This window comes from Mustelus asterias, chromosome 3, assembly GCF_964213995.1.
Source record: "Mustelus asterias chromosome 3, sMusAst1.hap1.1, whole genome shotgun sequence".
NCBI lineage: Eukaryota > Metazoa > Chordata > Chondrichthyes > Carcharhiniformes > Triakidae > Mustelus > Mustelus asterias.
The window spans coordinates 29900561-29918767 of NC_135803.1; the positions used below are offsets into that span (position 1 = coordinate 29900561).

General features: G+C 45.2%; 1 protein-coding gene across 1 annotated transcript in view; it reads right to left on the reverse strand.

Annotated features, from left to right (window-relative positions):
- Positions 1–17790, reverse strand: part of LOC144491794 (adhesion G-protein coupled receptor G7-like) — a 39815-nt gene extending 22025 nt beyond the window's left edge. Inside the window, exons 1-6 of the mRNA XM_078210090.1 lie at positions 17782–17790; positions 10351–10506; positions 7633–7718; positions 4119–4249; positions 3869–3973; positions 574–737 (exon numbers count right to left, since the gene is read on the reverse strand). Of these exons, the coding sequence (XP_078066216.1) occupies positions 574–737; positions 3869–3973; positions 4119–4249; positions 7633–7718; positions 10351–10506; positions 17782–17790 (651 nt within the window). The remainder of the gene's footprint in view (positions 1–573; positions 738–3868; positions 3974–4118; positions 4250–7632; positions 7719–10350; positions 10507–17781) is intronic.
- Between the last annotated feature and the right edge of the window lie 417 nt (positions 17791–18207).

The following is an 18207-nucleotide window of genomic DNA, read 5'->3' on the forward strand; positions in this document are numbered from 1 at the left end:
ATGGGTTCAGGTACACCACTACTCTTCCTATGTAAATCCCGCTCCTACTTATAAGCCCATCACCAGCGAGAGCACAAGATTAACTCTGAGTCAAGTCCCACTCCAGAGAATTGAGTATAAATGTCTGGGCTGACACTCCGGTGCAATACAGAGTGGGGGCTGCACGGTTGGAGCGACTATTTTCTGGGTAAAAAAACATTAAACTGAGGATGAGTTTGTCCTCTCAGGTAAATGTGAAAGATCCCATGGTAGAATTTCAATGATTAGAGGAGTTATCCAGGATGTGCCGACCAATATTTATCCCTCAATCATTATCACTAAAACAGAATATCTCCTCATTATCACATTGCCGTTTGTGGGAGCTTGCTATGCATAAATCAGATACTTTATAAATGAAAGTCTCCCCTCCTTGATATAAAATTGCCCAACCAATGAACAATCTATTTAAAGTCTCTAGTTCACATTCACTTCTATTCATAAAGTAATTTTCTAAGTTAGATGAAAGGCAAATTGCACTGTTAAAAGTCCAACACTTTTTGCATTATAAGCTTTTATAGCTAATAATGATCTTACTTTTTTCCTTAATTTTACTGTTACTGGTTCCTTGAGGGTACCAGTGTGATTACCCACAGTGCCACTTATTACTGGAGTCTTCAACATAATACTGGCTTTCTTTTTCGGGGTTGGAAACAATGAAGAGTCCTTATAGAGCACAAATCCAAAGCGAGCATCAGCATCTGAATTAAGGATAAGAAACAAGCAGAAAGTTATAATTGAATTGAGAAGTAATGATTAATAATTAGGATTCAACAGACCATTTTTTACATTCATCATAAAAGGCAGAATGTTGCTAATTCTGTTCCCCCTTCCAAAATGTGATATTGCTTAAGATGTACAATTCAAATCATATCAGTTTTCATATATGACGTGTTACTATTTTTGCAAATATCTCGATCATGGTTGCAGTGTTTTAGAACATAACTTTTAGCTTTAGGTATTAAAGTTAACAGTAGAAAATGAGATAAATGTATTTAAAACAAGCTTGGAGTTTATTACACTTAAAATGTTGGGGCCATGTTGACTTGAGATTAACAGCTAAAAAGACAAGATCATAACAGCAGGTGATCTTACTTAGCTAAAGAACTGGAGACATGACCTCTCCAATCCTTGAAGTAAGGGCTGACCAGAAAGAAGTATTGTTTAGAGAATGACAGCCAGTTTAGAAGCATTCTGCAAACAATGAAAGATTGTAAATCAATTACTTTCTTCAGATCCAAGAAGGAATTTTAAATGAGGGCCACTCAACCTCAGGATTGCAGTGGCGCAGTGATATTGTTGTTAGACTAGTAATCCTCAGAGATCTAGGGTAATGCTCTGGTGATCTGGCTTCTAATCCCACCATGGCAGATTTTTTTTTAAAATCGGGACATTGACATGCAATGGCATTGCCATTGCTGTATCCGCTGATATCAATATCCTAGTAATTACCATTACCTCACATCCCGTAAATGACTTAGGCCAGCATTTATCGTCCATCCTTAATTTCCCTTGAGAAGGTGGTAATGAGCTGCTGCAGCTGTAGGTACAGTCATAGCCCTGTTAGTGAGGGAGTTCCAGGATTTTGGCCTTGCAACAATGAAGAAATTGTGCTATATTTCCAAATGAGTGGCTTGGAGGGGAACTTCCTGGTGGTGTTCCCACGTGTCTGCTGCCTTTGTCTTTCTAGATGGTAGTGGTCATGGGTTTGGAAGGCGAGTTCCTACAGTGCATCTTGTCAATGGTACACACCGTAGAGGAATTGAAAGTTTGTTATTAGGGTGCCGATCAAATAGGCACTCTAAATAGTGTCGATCTTCTCAGGTGCTGTTGGAGCTGAACTCATCCAGGCAAGTGAAGAGCATTCCATTCCACTCCTTGTAGATGGGGGACAGGCTTTACAAGGTCTGGAGGTGAGTTATTTGCTGCAGGATTGCTAGCTTCTAACCACCCTTGTAGCCACAGTTTTTAAATGGCTAATCTAGTTCAGTTTCTGGTCAATGCTAAACCCAGGATGTTGATAGTGGGAGATTCAGTAATGATAATGATATTGAATGTCATGAGGTGATAGTTAAATTCTCTCTTGTTGGAGATAGTCATTGCCTGCTACTTGTGAAGCACAAATATTACTCACCACTTGTCAGCCCAAGCCTGGATAATGTCCACGTCATGCTACATTTTAAATGGTCTGCTTCAGTGTCTTAGGAGTCGCAAATGATGCTGAACATTGAGCAATCATCAGCGAACACCCCAATCTCTGACTCAATTGATGGAAAGAAGGTCATTGATGAAACAGCTGAAGATGATTGGGCCCACGACACTATCCTGAGGAACTCCTGCAATGATGTCTTAGACCTGAGATGATTGACCTCCAATACCACAACAACCATCCTTCAACCAGTGGAATGATTTCTCCCTGCTTCCCTTCGACTTCAGTCATGCTTGGGATCCTTGATAACATACTCAGTCATAGAATCATAGAATGATAGAATTCCTACAGTGCAGAAAAAGATCATTCAGCTCATTGAGCCTGCCAACAACAATCCCACCAAGGTCATATCCCCGTAACCCCACGTATTTACCCTTCTAATCTTCCTGACTCCAATGGGAAATTGAGCATAGCCAACTAAACTAACACACACATCTTTGGACAAATGCTGCCTTAATGTCAAGGGCAGTCACTCTCACATCTCCTCTGGAATTCAGCTCTTTTGTTCATGTTTGAACCAAGACTGTAATGATGTTGGGAGCTCAGTGACCCTGACAGAACCCAAACTGAGCGTCAGTGACCAGGTTATTGCTAAGCAAGTGCTGCTTGATAGCACTATTGATGACCCCTTCCATCACTTTACTGATGATCGAGAGTCGACTGATGGGGCAGTATTTGACTGGGTTGGATTTGACCTGTTCCTTTGTACAGGGCATGCCTAGCAAATTTTCTTCATTGCTGTGTAGATGCCAGTGTTGTAGCTGTACTGGAACAGCTTGGCTAAGGGTGCAGTAATTTCTCGAGCACAAGTCTTCAGTATTATTGCTGGAACATTGTCAGGACTCATTGCAATGCAGTAAGCAGTAACTTCAGCCATTTCTTGACATCACATGGTGTAATTCGAATTGGCTGAAGATGGACTATCCATTTGGCACTTCTGGCTGAAGTTTGTTGCCAATGCTTCAGCCTTTCGCACTGATGTGCTGGGCTCCTCCACAATTGAGGATGAGGATTTACATGGAGCTTCTTCCTCCAGTGAATTTCCTCACATCGGCCTTTAGGTTAATTATCCCTAACTTTATTTTTTTCCTTTGATCTGAAGAGGTAAATGGCTTTTACAACCTTTTAATTCCAAAATAATTTCTTGACTCTGGCAAACCACATAATTTACTAAAATAACTCATATTTCTAATAAAGACACAACAAAGCTTCCCAGACTTACTGACACCATTATAAAGCTCAGATTAATTATCCTGCTATTTATAATATTATCTTTCTAGCTGTGACCTCTGAAGTCAACATTGTAAGATGAGCAACCCAACCTTTTAAACTCCAAGCTTGTTTGAGTTGCTTTCACCTCAGGGTTGCTCATCAGTTTCCAAACCGGATGACCCCATTCTCCACAGTCAAAACTTCAATTCCCAAAACAAAATATAGTCTTCAAAAACACATTAACCATGAACTGTACATTCGCAACATGCGTGACAAACAATTTCAGCGGTCCACCAACCATAGTTTCCATTATCAAATCAAAACATTTCCACTTATTACAATAAATTCTGATTGCAAGTCTTATATTTTCAAACACAGAAACTAAAACTATTTGATCAGAAAAGTCCTTACTGAAAGAGTTGTTAGGTATGAAGATGTACACCTCAAAGTTGTTACTGCTGTCATCTGCCCTGGAAATAGATTTAATTGCATCTCTCTCCAAGTCGGTGGCAGTATCTGTTGAGGTATAATGGAAAAATAATCATTTAAAGAAATTTTTTTTTGAGTAAGATTGCCCCAAAGTATGGCAATGTATTACTAAATCATGTGTAATTCATATCACTTGATAATAATGATTGTGTGATTTATTATAAAATCTTACTTTGGTATGAAACTAGTCCCGAGCCATTCTGATTACTAGTAGAATTGATTCCATTTGATTTCACTGCCACTTGTGGACACACTTGGTCCAGGCTATGAAAAATTGTCATGTTTTCAAGGTGTTCAGTCAATCTGAAATGGTAAAGCAATTTATTGAATAGAATCACTTTTCACATTAAGTGCAATGACTATAATAATTGTTCACCACATTTTTGGACTATGAGTTTTAGGAAACATGGTCCTGAGTTTCTATGTAACTTCACGCTGTAAGTAAGGTTGCAATGTGGCTGAAGGCATTGACACCGAGATTAAAATCCCCTGACGTTTTTAGGGTCAGAGTATTTGCATCAAGCACTCACCCTACTTACTTCCTCTAGACACATACTTTGAAACTGTTGGCATGGAATACTTCAGCCCTGAAAAGAGCTACATTTTAGGGCTGAAGATTATGATGGTTGCGTATGCGGAGGTATAGGCCAATATAAAAATAAATAAGAGTTTCCATTTATACACCAACTTTTATATCCACAGGATGTTCCAAAACACCCAACAGTCAATTTTAAATTGTAGTCACTGTCAGTTTGTAGGCAAATGTGCTACAATAAGTACACAAGGTTCGACAAACAGTGTTGACATAAATGATCAGCTTTGGATGAGTTGAATGAGGGATAAATGCTGACTGGGAAACCAGGAGGAACACCCTGCTCTTCTTCGACTGATCCCATAGGGACCGTTGGAGAAGAGCAGGGTGTTCCTCCTGGTTTCCCAGTCAGCATAAAATATGTTGGGGTTGGGGGTGCAGACTGCTCCTTTACTCGTGTGGGTCAGGTGACCCTGGGCAATTAGCTCCGCCCATTGTAGGACCCTGTTGGGCAGACTTAGACCTCTCTGTGAATCAGTGCACACCTTCAACAAAGAGCTCCCAGTGTTCAAGTTATCAAGGTATCTCCTGATTCTTCGTGCACCCTTAGTCCATAGGGGCATTCATAATAAGATAGAACATAGAACATAGAAAGCCACAGCACAAACAGGCCCTTCGGCCCACAAGTTGCGCTGATCATATCCCTACCTCTAGGCCTATCTATAGCCCTCAATCCCATTAAATCCCATGTACTCATCCAGAAGTCTCTTAAAAGACCCCAACGAGTTTGCCTCCACCACCACCGACGTCAGCCGATTCCACTCACCCACCACCCTCTGAGTGAAAAACTTACCCCTGACATCTCCTCTGTACCTACCCCCCAGCACCTTAAACCTGTGTCCTCTCGTAGCAACCATTTCAGCCCTTGGAAATAGCCTCTGAGAGTCTACCCTATCCAGACCTCTCAACATCTTGTAAACCTCTATCAGGTCACCTCTCATCCTTCGTCTCTCCAGGGAGAAGAGACCAAGCTCCCTCAACCTATCCTCATAAGGCATGCCCCCCAATCCAGGCAACATCCTTGTAAATCTCCTCTGCACCCTTTCAATGGCTTCAACATCTTTCCTGTAATGAGGTGACCAGAACTGCGCGCAGTACTCCAAGTGGGGTCTAACCAGGGTCCTATAAAGCTGCAGCATTATCTCCCGACTCCTAAACTCAATCCCTCGATTAATGAAGGCTAGTACGCCGTACGCCTTCTTGACCGCATCCTCCACCTGCGAGGCCGATTTAAGAGTCCTATGGACCCGGACCCCAAGGTCCTTCTGATCCTCTACACTGCTAAGAATGGTACCCTTCATATTATACTGCTGCTTCATCCCATTGGATCTGCCAAAATGGATCACTACACACTTATCCGGGTTGAAGTCCATCTGCCACTTCTCCGCCCAGTCTTGCATTCTATCTATGTCTCGCTGCAACTTCTGACATCCCTCCAAACTATCCACAACACCACCTACCTTGGTGTCGTCAGCAAACTTACCAACCCATCCCTCCACTTCCTCATCCAGGTCATTTATGAAAATGACAAACAGCAAGGGTCCCAGAACAGATCCCTGGGGCACTCCACTGGTCACTGACCTCCATGCAGAGAAAGACCCCTCCACAGCCACTGTCTGCCTTCTGCAGGCAAGCCAGTTCTGGATCCACAAGGCAACAGCCCCTTGGATCCCATGCCCTCTCACTTTCTCAAGAAGTCTTGTATGGGGGACCTTATCGAATGCCTTGCTGAAGTCCATATAGACCACATCCACCGCTCTTCCTTCGTCAATGTGTTTGGTCACATTTTCAAAGAACTCAACCAGGCTCGTAAAGCACGACCTGCCCTTGACAAAGCCGTGCTGACTACTTTTGATCATACTAAACTTCTCTAGATGATCATAAATCCTGTCTCTCAGGATCCTCTCCATCAACTTACCAACCACTGAGGTTAGACTCACCGGTCGGTAATTTCCCGGGCTGTCCCTGTTCCCTTTCTTGAATATAGGGACCACATCTGCAATCCTCCAATCCTCCGGAACCTCTCCCGTCTCCATCGACGATGCAAAGATCATCGCCAAAGGCTCCGCAATCTCCTCCCTCGCCTCCCACAGTAACCTGGGGTACATCCCATCCGGTCCCGGCAACTTACCAACCTTGATGCCATTCAATAGTTCCAACACATCCTCTTTCTTTATGTCCACATGCTCGATCCTTTCTGTCCACCGCAAACCAGCAGTACAACCACCCAGATCCCTTTCCACCGTGAAAGGATCCCATTATTTAATGCCTCATCCAAAAGTAAAAGTAACCCCACATTACTGCACTGAAGTGTTAACTGAAATTGATGCATACATGTCCTGGACTGGGGCTTGAACTGGGATGAGATGGGATATGCATGTCCTTGATATATTCAAGATATATTGTGAAGGAATGTTTGTCAGCTTTACCAGAGCTGGTAGAATACTCACTGATGTGATTTAATAAGATACACCAAGCAAATACACATTACAGATTTGATATAACAGAATCTCTGATGAAAGCTGCATAATCAAAGCAATCAGCTTTTCTTTGTAGCTGTCTGGGACTGGAGAGAGAACACAGGACAAAGGAGCAGGCATAGGCCATTCGGCCCTCAAGCCAATTCTGACATTCAATAAGATCGTGACTGATCTGACTGTTGCCTCAACTCCCCTGTCCAGTCTGCCCTGCATAATCCTTGACTCCCTTGTCTATCAAGAATCAATCCAACTCTGCCTTGAATAAATTCAGTGACCCAACCTTCACTATTTTCTGGAGAAGAGAATTCCACAGACTAACGACCATCTGAGAGAAAAAAATTCTCCTTACCTCGGGCCTAAATAGGAGGCCTCTTATTTTGAAACTGTGTCCCCTAGTTGTAGTCTCCCATGTGTGTCAGCATGCACCAACTTGTCGCAGTGTCTCTGGCTAGCCAGGTTACAATTAAGCTAACTAGATTGTGAAGCTTACATTATTAAAATAGCTGCAATTTTAATATTTTAGCTCAAGCTTTCAAAGAACTACTTAAGAATTGGATTATGGATTTTCAAGAAACACAGGTAAAACACGTAAGACCAGATTCTGTAAACGTTACCGTAACAGTTTTGCCAGTACTTGATTAACAATGTCAGTTTTCGTTTCTAGCATATTACAGAATATCTGTATTGCATTCCTGGCAGTCTGTGGAAAAATCACAAAAATTACAAATATAAATGTATCTGGCAAAACTCTCCATTTCATACTAACACTGTGAGAGAAGAATGCACTGCAGAGAGTGGAAAATTAAATCTAAAACAGGGCTGGTAAAATCGCGAGGCGCGGAAAACCGGCTGTGAACCCGGGACAAACCAGTAAGATTCCCCCCACAGTGATGAAGAGGGGGGGGGGGGCAGAGGTTAAATAAGCCGTGAAAGCCAGCTTCGGAGCACTCTTGCGCCATTGTACAGGGCACGCAAATCTGCCAGTTAACCAGGAGACCTCCTCCCACCCCCTCCATACAAACATCGGACTTCCCCTGTCATCATCGGCAGTATTGTCACCCCCCCTCCCCCCATCAACACAGGTCGCCGGCTCAGAAACCTCCCGATGAGTCCCCTGGTGGATCTCCGATCCCCTCCACGGCCCAACCTTGCCCCTTGCATCACCCCACTTGCATAGTCCTCCCTTGCAAGACCACCACCCTTGCATAGCCCCCGTCATTATGTAGAACCACTCCCCCCAATCATAGCCCCACCCCTCACTAAGGCCAACCCCTACTCAGTCCCACCCACTTGGCACTGCCCTGGCACACATGGTGCCCAACCAGAAACTTCCAGGGTGCCAACCAGGCATGCCCAGGGTGCCAGGTGGGCACTTCCCAACAGGCACAACTCAGCTATGCCCCTGACCACCGAGGGGCTTCAATGATTTCCAATCCCCCCAGCGTGGCCATGGCATCTAATCCCCACTACTGCAGAGAAGTAGTGATTCTCGCCGGCTTGACTTCTCGTAGACGAGGTGGGAAGCACCCGGGAGGGGGGAAGCAGCTGTGCCAAACTTGGTAAGTACATGTAAATGAGCTTTGTACCCAGAAAGGAAACAAAGTTGCTCTCGCCAGTAATACAGGGCCGGGAAGATGGCTGTCCAATTTGCGCCGGGGGTGAATCAGATTATTGGCCTCTTTACACCATCTTCCCAGTTCGCCATGCTGATCAATGGGTGCAGCAAGCTAATAAGATCGTGCCCAAGGTTTAATGGCCTCAACGAGGCCCATGAGGTGGGCCTCTTGGATTATGAGCTCCCTGACTGATGTCATGATTGCCTGCACAACCAGGACATCTCACCTGCATATATAATGAGTCTCAGGCCTACTTGTACTCCGGGTTCTGACTTTGTACCTGAAACACTCTTAGGCGTGGAGATATATTTGCAAATAAAAGGAATCTGGTGAAGGGACAGCAGCCTCTGAATAATTATTTCACAAGGAGGCTGAGTTTTAATTATCAGAAAACATTTTTGACCAGATGGTTAAGAAAGAACAAGAACAGGTGGAGGACAAAGTGGATATCATTAGTTTGGGAAAGTTGAATTACAACAGAAAGATGGAGAGATAAAGCAGCTGCATCAGAAAGCATACACAGAAGAAGAATCTGAGTGTATACCAGAGTGATATTACATTAAAAATGATGTTTTATTGAGGACGTGGAGATCTTTATATGTTCAGGCAGATGAAAAATAGACAGAAGTTATAGAGTCACACAGTCAGAGGTTTACAGCATGGAAACAGGCCCTTCGGCCAACTTGTCCATGCTGCCCAGCTTTTACCGTTAAACTAGTCCCAATTACCTGGGTTTGGCCCATATCGCTCTAAACCCATCTGACCCATGTAACTGTTCATCAAGTTGTATTACTGGTGGGTTACAGAAGGAGGTAATTACGTGTAGTGCATAAGGCTCCAGCCGGAAGTAATTTAGGAGTAAGGAAAACTCAAGCAAAAATGTAAAAAACATATTTATTGGCGTGGACTGCATAAGAGTGTAATAGAATTTTGCCATACATCTCACTCATGTCAGGTAACAGGGAAACCTCAAGCGGTGAGCAAACTAGCACCCTTAATACCCATTCCGGCATTTGAGGAATCTTTTACGAGGGTCCTAATTGATTGTGGGGGACCCTTCCCTCAAACAAAAAGTGGGAATTGGAATTTGTTAACCATAATGGATCTGTCTACTAGATTTCCTGAGGCCATTCCATCACATAATATTACAACTAAAAGGATTGTAGAGGAGTTACTTAAGCTTTTCACCAGATACAGACTGCTCACAGAAATCCAACCAGATCAAGGATCCAATAATGCGTTGAAGTTATTCAGGGAAGTTATGGATAGCCTGGGGGTAAAGCAATTTAAATCATCAGCATACCATCCAGAAAAGGGCGGCACAGTGGTTAGCACTGCTGCCTCACAGCGCCAGGGACCTGGGTTCGATTCCCGGCTTGGGTCACTGTCTGTGTGGAGTTTGCATGTTCTCCCTGTGTCTGTGTGGGTTTCCTCCGGGTGCTCCAGTTTCCTCCCACAGTCGGAAAGACGTGCTGGTTAGGTGCATTGACTCAAACAGGCGCTGGAGTGTGGCAACTAGGAGAATTACACAGTAACTTCATTGCAGTGTTAATGTAAGCCTTACTTGTGACTAATAAACTTTAACTTTAAAATTACAGGGAGCTTAGAACGGTGGCATCAAACTTGAAAGACCAGGTTGAGAGCCAATAGTCAGGATTATCTTGATGTAGCAAGCAAACAAAAGATCTTTTTACACTTTAACTATGTAGAACTGACCTCTATTTTTAATGACTTTGGATTGATCATTATTTCTGTGAGAATTTTTGTGGCTGAGGTAACATTTTCGATGGTTAAGGTTTGTGGATCTTTTGTCAGAATCACAACTTGACTTGCAGCTGTCTCTTTAACGAGGGAATTGTTATCCAAATTTCGCTGTATAAAAATAACAGAAAGTAGAAAAAAATCATAACATTCTAGAAACACACAGCAAATAGAAATAAAAATATTAACGTTTCAGGAGACAATTTCCATCACAACTGAGACATGATGAAAGTAAAGTTTAATAACATGATGAGTCCTTCATCCTGTCACATTCAGTGGTAAATTAAACAACAAATCACAGACTCTACGAACTTCCTGAATGATGGTGGAGACCAAGAGACAAGGCTGAAGCATTTGCAATGACCTTCGACCCGAAGTGTCAAGTAGATGATCAAACCTGATCCCCCGCATCACAGACACCAATCTTCAGGCAATTCAATCACTCTACAAGATATCAAGAAACAGCTGAAGGCACTGGGCACCGCAAAGGATATGGGACCTGATATGTTCCAACTATAGCACTGGAGGCTTGTGCTCAGGAACTAGCTACACCCCTAGCCAAGTTGTTCCAGGACAACTGCAACACTGGCATCTGCCTGGCAATGTGGAAAATTGCCCAGGTATGTACTGTTCACAAAAAGCAGCACAAATCCAATCCAGTTAATTTCTGTCCCATCAGTCTATTCTACTTTTAATCATTACCAAAATGATGGAAGGTATCATTGTCAGTGCTATCAAGCAGCACTTACTCAGCGATAACCTGCTAACCAATTATCAGTCTGAGTTTGACCAGGGCCACAAACCCCCAGACATCATTACAGCTTTGGTTTAAACATGGATGAAAGAACTGAATCTGAGAGTTGAAGTGAGAGTTACAACCATTGGCGTCAAAGCCATTTGATTGAACATAGAACATTACAGCGCAGTACAGGCCCTTCGGCCCTCGATGTTGCGCCGACCAGTGAAACCAATCTAAAGCCCCTCTAATCTACACTACTCCAATATCATCCATATGTTTATCCAATCACCATTTGAATGCTCTTAATGTTGACGAGTCCACTCCTGCTGCAGGCAGGGCATTCCACGCCCGTACTTCTCTCTGAGTAAAGAAACTACCTCTAACATCTGTCCTATATCTCTCACCCCTCAATTTAAAGCAATGTCCCCTTGTGCTAGCCATCACCATCTGAGGAAAAAGGCTCTCACTATCCACCCTATCTAATCCTCTGATCATCTTGTATGCCTCTATTAAGTCACCTCTTAACCTTCTCTCTAAGGAAAACAACCTCAAGCCCCTCAGTCTTTCCTCATATGATTTTCCCACCATACCAGGCAACATCCTGGTAAATCTCCTCTGCACCCTTTCCAACACTTCCACATCTTTGCGATAATACGGCGACCAGAACCGTATGCAATACTCCAAATGCGGCCGCACCAGAGTTTTGTACAGTTGCAGCATGACCTCATGGCTCCGAAACTCAGTCCCTCTACGAATAAAAGCTAACACACCATACGCCTTCTTAACAACCCTATCAACCTGGGTGCCAACTTTCAGGGATCTATGCACATGGACACCCAGATCCCTCTGTTCATCCACACTACCAAGTATCTTACCATTAGCCCAGTACTCTGTATTCCTGTTACTCCTTCCAAAGTGAATCACCTCACACTTTTCCGCATTAAACTCCATTTGCCACCTCTCAGCCCAGCTCTGCAGCTTATCTATGTCCCTCTGTAACCTGCCACTTCCCTCCGCACTGTCCACAACTCCACCGACTTTAATGTCATCCGCAAATTTACTAATCCATCCTTCCACGCCCTCATCCAGGTCATTAATAAAAATGACAAACAGCAGTGGCCCCAAAACACCACTAGTAACTGAACTCCAGGGTGAATGTTTCCCATCAACCACCACCCTCAGTTTTCTTACAGCTAGCCAATTCCTGATCCAAACCACTAAATCACCCTCAATCCCATGTATCTGTATTTTTTGCAAAAGCTTACCATGGGGAACCTTATCAAACGCTTTGCTGAAATCCATATACACCACATCAACCGCTTTACCCTCATCCACCTCTTTGGTCACCTTCTCAAACAACTCAATAAGGTTTGTGAGGCACGACATACCCTTCACAAAACCGTGCTGACTATCCCGAATCAAATTATTCCTTTCCAGCTGATTATAAATCCTATCTCTTATAATCCTTTCCAATACTTTGCCCACAACAGAAGTAAGGCTCACCGGTCTATAATTACCAGGGTTGTCCCTACTCCCCTTCTTGAACAAGGGAACAACATTTGCTATCCTCCAGTCTTCTGGCACTGATCCTGTAGACAATGACGACACAAAGATCAAAGCCAAAGGCTCTGCAATCTCCTCCCTAGCCTCCCAGAGAATCCTAGGATAAATCCCATCCGGCCCAGGGGACTTATCTATTTTTACCCTTTCCAGAATTGCTAACACCTCCTCCTTATGAACATCAATCCCATCCAGTCCAACAGCCTGCATCTCAGTACTCCCCTCGACAACACTGTCCCTCTCCAGTGTGAATACCGACGAAAAATATTCATTTAGTGCCTCTCCTATCTCTTCAGACTCCACGCACAACTTCCCACTACTGTCCTTGACTGGCCCTAATCTTACCCTCGTCATTCTTTTACTCCTGACATACCTATAGAAAGCTTTAGGGTTTTCCTTGATCCTACCTGCCAAAGACTTCTCATGTCCCCTCCTGGCTCTTGTTAACTCTTTCTTTAGGTCCTTCCTGGCTAACTTGTAACTCTCAAGTGCCCTAACTGAGCGTTCACGTCTCATCTTAACATAAATCTCCTTCTTCCTCTTCACAAGAGATTCAACCTCCTTAGTAAACCACGGTTCCCTCACACGACTGCTTCCTCCCTGCCTGACAGGTACATATTTATCAAGGACGCGTAGTAGCTGTTCCTTGAACAAGTTCCACATTACAATTGTGCCCATCCCCTGCAGTTTACTTCCCCAACCAATGCCAGCTAAATCTCGCCTAATTGCATCATAATTTCCTTTCCTAATCGCATCATAATTTCCTTTCCTTTGAGGGTGAGATTTTCCAGTGACAAAAATGAAAATGCTCGCAAGGAGTTATGTCTGGTGGTCAGGAATGGGTACAGACATAGCCACACTCGTGGTTCAGTGCCCGCAACGCCAGCAAAGGCAGAAGCTATCACCAGCATCTCCTCTGCACCCAGAAAAGCCATGGACCCAACTACATGTCGACCATGACGGTTCATTCATGGATTCAATGTTCCTTGTAATGGTAGATATCACTCAAAATGGATGGACATACACAGGGTGAATACATCAAACACAAAAAACGACAGTGGAGAAACTTTGTGCCTCTTTCACGACCAGAGGTGCTGGTTTCCAACAATGGATCATCCTTTACCAGCAAGATTCCGCTTATTTTATGAAGTGAAATGAAATTCAACACATTAAGACTGCGCCATATCACTCAGCGTCTAACAGCCTGGTGGAAAGAGCAGTCCAAATGTTAGAAGCAGGTTTAAAGAAACAGCCCAGTGCCTCCTTAGACACCAAACTGTCCAGATTCCTTTTCGATTACAGGACAACCCCGCATGCAACTATGGGAATAACCCCAGTGGAAAGGCATCAAGGAGCCCAGTGCTGGCAGCAAGTGGGAGAGACACCTAAAGGCGGGCAGGCAACAGGGTGATATTAAAGAATCATGGTAATGGCCCCATGTGGTTACAAAGCACGGTCAACTCAAAGACAGGACCAATTTCCTACAAAGTCTGTGTGAGAGATACGATCCTACAAAAACACTCAGACCATTTAAAAGCCATAATAAGCCCCAGGTTGCGCTGGAACAATCTATACCAAGCACATTGGGAGCCTCGGAAGAAATTCCGGGACCCGCCAGCTCTCGCTCTCCATCGCTGGTCATTGGAACCTTGGAGTCCAAAGCATACTTAGCTGCGTCGACACCCGATGGAGAGTGGATCCTTGCGTCGATGCTTGAAATGAAAGAGGCAAGCTCCGGTCCGCTATACCCCACCTCGGACCGAGAGGGGGAGGGATGTAATGACTTTAACGAGGTTCATGAGGTGGACCTGTTAGAATATCAGCTTGCTGATTGAGGCAGTGAATGCTGTCCAACCCGGGAGCCCTGCAAATAATGTGGAGTGTCTGGATTACTGGCATTCAGGGTGCATACTCTGTACTGGCAAATACCTGTCTGATTATTACTAACTATTAATAAATCTGGATTTGATGAAGGGACATGTGGGATTTATTTTAATTCAGTGCAAGGGAGGGACATGCATCTGGGCAGATTGCAACTTACTTGAGATAGTGTTAAATATGAGATCTAATATTGAACGAAGAGACCACGAAACAAGTAGGTGTAAAAGAAACAGGAATGGTTTATTCAATGTTGTGTCAGTAGCGCAGTCAATACAAGACTGACCTAGTAAGCTCCACTCAGGGTGAAGCTTGTGCCCTGGGTCACCTGATCCATTCTCTTAAAGGGACATACGCCCAACTACATACATAACACATAGGTCGTGAATGAAGGTTTTGTGCCTCCTCACTCCCTTGGCACACACCATAGGTCATAGCTCCATCCTTGGCCTCCCCTGACAGCTACAGTGCACGCTCCTTGAACAAAGTCAGGAGATGCAATTCAGGAACCCTACCAATGGTTTTCTCCTGCTCCCTCCTGTTATGGGACATCTTCTCCTGTGGGGACAAAGGGGAGTTTGAAAGGCTGATGGCTGGAAGGACGTGGAATGTTTGGGGAATTGGGGGTGGGTGCAGTTGGGTGGCGTATGTCTGGTCTGTGTTTCGGCAGGGCAGAGTTTTGATGGGGGTGCCAGAAGGGTTAGAAGAATCACAAAATCCCTAAAGTGCAGAAGGAGGCCATTCAGCCCATCGAGCCTGCACTGATAACAATCCCACCCAGGCCCTATCCCCATAGCCCCACATATTTACCCAGCTAATCCCCCTGACCCTAAGAGGCAATTTAGCATGGCCAATCAACCTAACTCGCGAATCTCTGGGGTGTGGGAGGAAACTGGAGCACCCGGAGGAAACCCACGCAGACACGGGGAGAACGTGCAAATTCCACACAGACAGAGGCCGGAATTGAACCCGGGTCCCTGGCGCTGTGAAGCAGCAGTGCTAATCACTGTGCCACCATGCCGCTCTAGAGCTAAGGGTTAGGGTGCTGGAAGGCCGTGGGGTGTCAGGAAGTGGATCGACGTGGACACTCCAGGCACAACAGATGAGACTGATGCCTGGATGGGATGGACACTCATTCTTGCTGTCCAAAGGAGATCATTCATTTTTGCACTGGCCACTGGTCCTCTGTGTCAGTGCGTGGGCACTGACTGCTGCTGCCACTGCTTCCCAGGGCACATTGTCTGCCTGACTCCTGGTCATAGAAATCATAGAAACCCTACAGTACAGAAAGAAGCCATTCAGCCCATCAAGTCTGCACCGACCACAAACCCACCCAGGCCCTACCCCCATATCCCTACATATTTACCCACTAATCCCTCTAACCTATACATCTCAGGACACTAAGGGGCAATTTTTAGCATGGCCAATCAACCTAACCCGCACATCATTGGACTGTGGGAGGAAACCGGAGCACCCGGAGGAAACCCACGCAGACACGAGGAGAATGTGCAAACTCCACACAGACAGTGACCCAAGCCGGGAATCGAACCCAGGTCCCTGGAGCTGTGAAGCAGCAGTGCTTGACATTGACTTACCACGAGGTCAGACAGATCCATACCACAATTAAATCGCTTCGGCGTAGTCAGATTCAAGGTTCCATTGTACAAACAATATCGTGATGCAAGTGGTGAACCAGCTGATAAACAACAAAAGGTAATAAATGTAATTGTTCATTAAACGTGACACAACCGTTTGAAATTGTTGGCAAAAACATTCACAAAAATCGGGAGACATGCTTTTGACTTTTCCTTATTTTGAAAGGCAGCAAATAATAAAGCAATTATGACATGGCATTCTTTGAAGTTGTGGGTTACCTGCAGATTTTTATTAAATTTGATCATCTGATTTTCCCTTCACCCTCACTTAATTAAAACTCAGTGCTGCCAGCAGAAACTACAGATCTCACAAAGCGGTCATAGGATCCCCACAGTGCAGAACGATGTCGTTTGGCATTTTGAATTACATCTACTATTACATCGAGTCTCCAACAGAGCATCCCACCCAGGCCCACCTCCTGCCTTATCTCCATAAGCCCACACATTTATCCCACTAATCCCTAACCTACACATCTTTGGGCTGTGGGAGGAAACCGGAGCACCCGGAGGAAACCCACGCAGACACGGTGAGAACGTGTAAACTCCACACAGACAGTCACCCAACGCCGGAATCGAACCCGGGTCCCTGGCGCTGTGAGGCAATAATGCTTGCCAGCGTCAGAGATCAGGAATTCTCAGCTACATCAGGAAACAGGGATCTGATTATCAGAGAAGCAACCCCAGTTAAAAATGGGTGAGAATCAGTGAACAGAGATCAGTTTTAATTCAGAAGCATGGATAACAGGCGTGCTAAATCTGGACGCAATTTTACCATTTCACCGTGCCCTGTGGTGTGTTTGGCAAGCTGGGAAAATAGTGCGCAAAGCTAAAAATCCAAAACGGTTTGCTATCTTCCCTGTCCCTCTTTAATGGCACCAAATGCTTCACACCCAGAAAGGGCACAAAGCTTATTAGCATGAGATTGACTGGATTTCAATATTATTACTAGTTCAAAGTGTAATCGCCCCATCTCCCAGAGGCTTCTCACTTCTCTGGTGGGATGTCACGCCAGTGCTGTCAGTACTGCTCTTTAAAAGTGTGGTTCAGGCACAGCAATAGTGAAGGTGAGTGAGGAGGTGAGTGCTGCTGAGCACCAACCTGCAGGGGAGGGTGGCAGCTGCTGAATGGGGTTAGGGGCTTGCATGGGTGCAGAGGTTTCGGGGGGCTCATGCCAGTCTGAGGGTGCTCAGATTTGGGGCTCCCGTTACGTGCATTCCCCCTGGCCGACGAACAACACAAGTGGAGTCCCAACCCCACTAATGTCACACTGGTTACCCTGCCATCTGTCTGCCGGACAGGCTCTGTGGTTTATTGCTGACATTCCAGCCCAGGCCTCACTAACAGTCAAGGGAGCTTGGCAGGTGTTAGCACGACTCCTCACACTGCACGGACTTTGCAGTGCTCCCTACAATGGCTACCCATCATATGAAAGTCACGAGGGTGCTCCTCCACCTTCTGTCCGAATTTCCAGCCAATGCCCAGACATGCAGGTGTGCACACACAGGTCTATGCTTCATGGGTTCCCAATGGGACCCTCCATGCAGCCACCCTTACAGTCTCCATGGCGAGGATGCAGCAGCCCAGTGAGGTGGCACTTGGCACCGGGGATGGTGTCGGGTTGCCAGCATCCAGAGTCATGGGGACACGGGTTGCTGGGAGGGAGTGAGGCGCTCGGAGTGGATAACCGCTGCGGCACTTTCCAGTCCTCAGCACACAAGTGCGTTCATGAGATGATGGAAGCCCTGTATGCCTGGACAGGCAACTACATTCACTTTGACATGGGTCAGGTCCAACAGCATGTCCGGGCTGCAGGCTTCGCTGCCATCGCCGGGATGCCCCATGTGCAGAGTGCTGTCAATGGCACGCACCTCACCCTGCGTGACCCGTATGATTAAGGGGTGCCCTTTATTGATTGAAAGGGGTTCCATTCCCTGTACAGCAGATGTCTGTGACCACGTGGCTAACATCATGAATGTATGA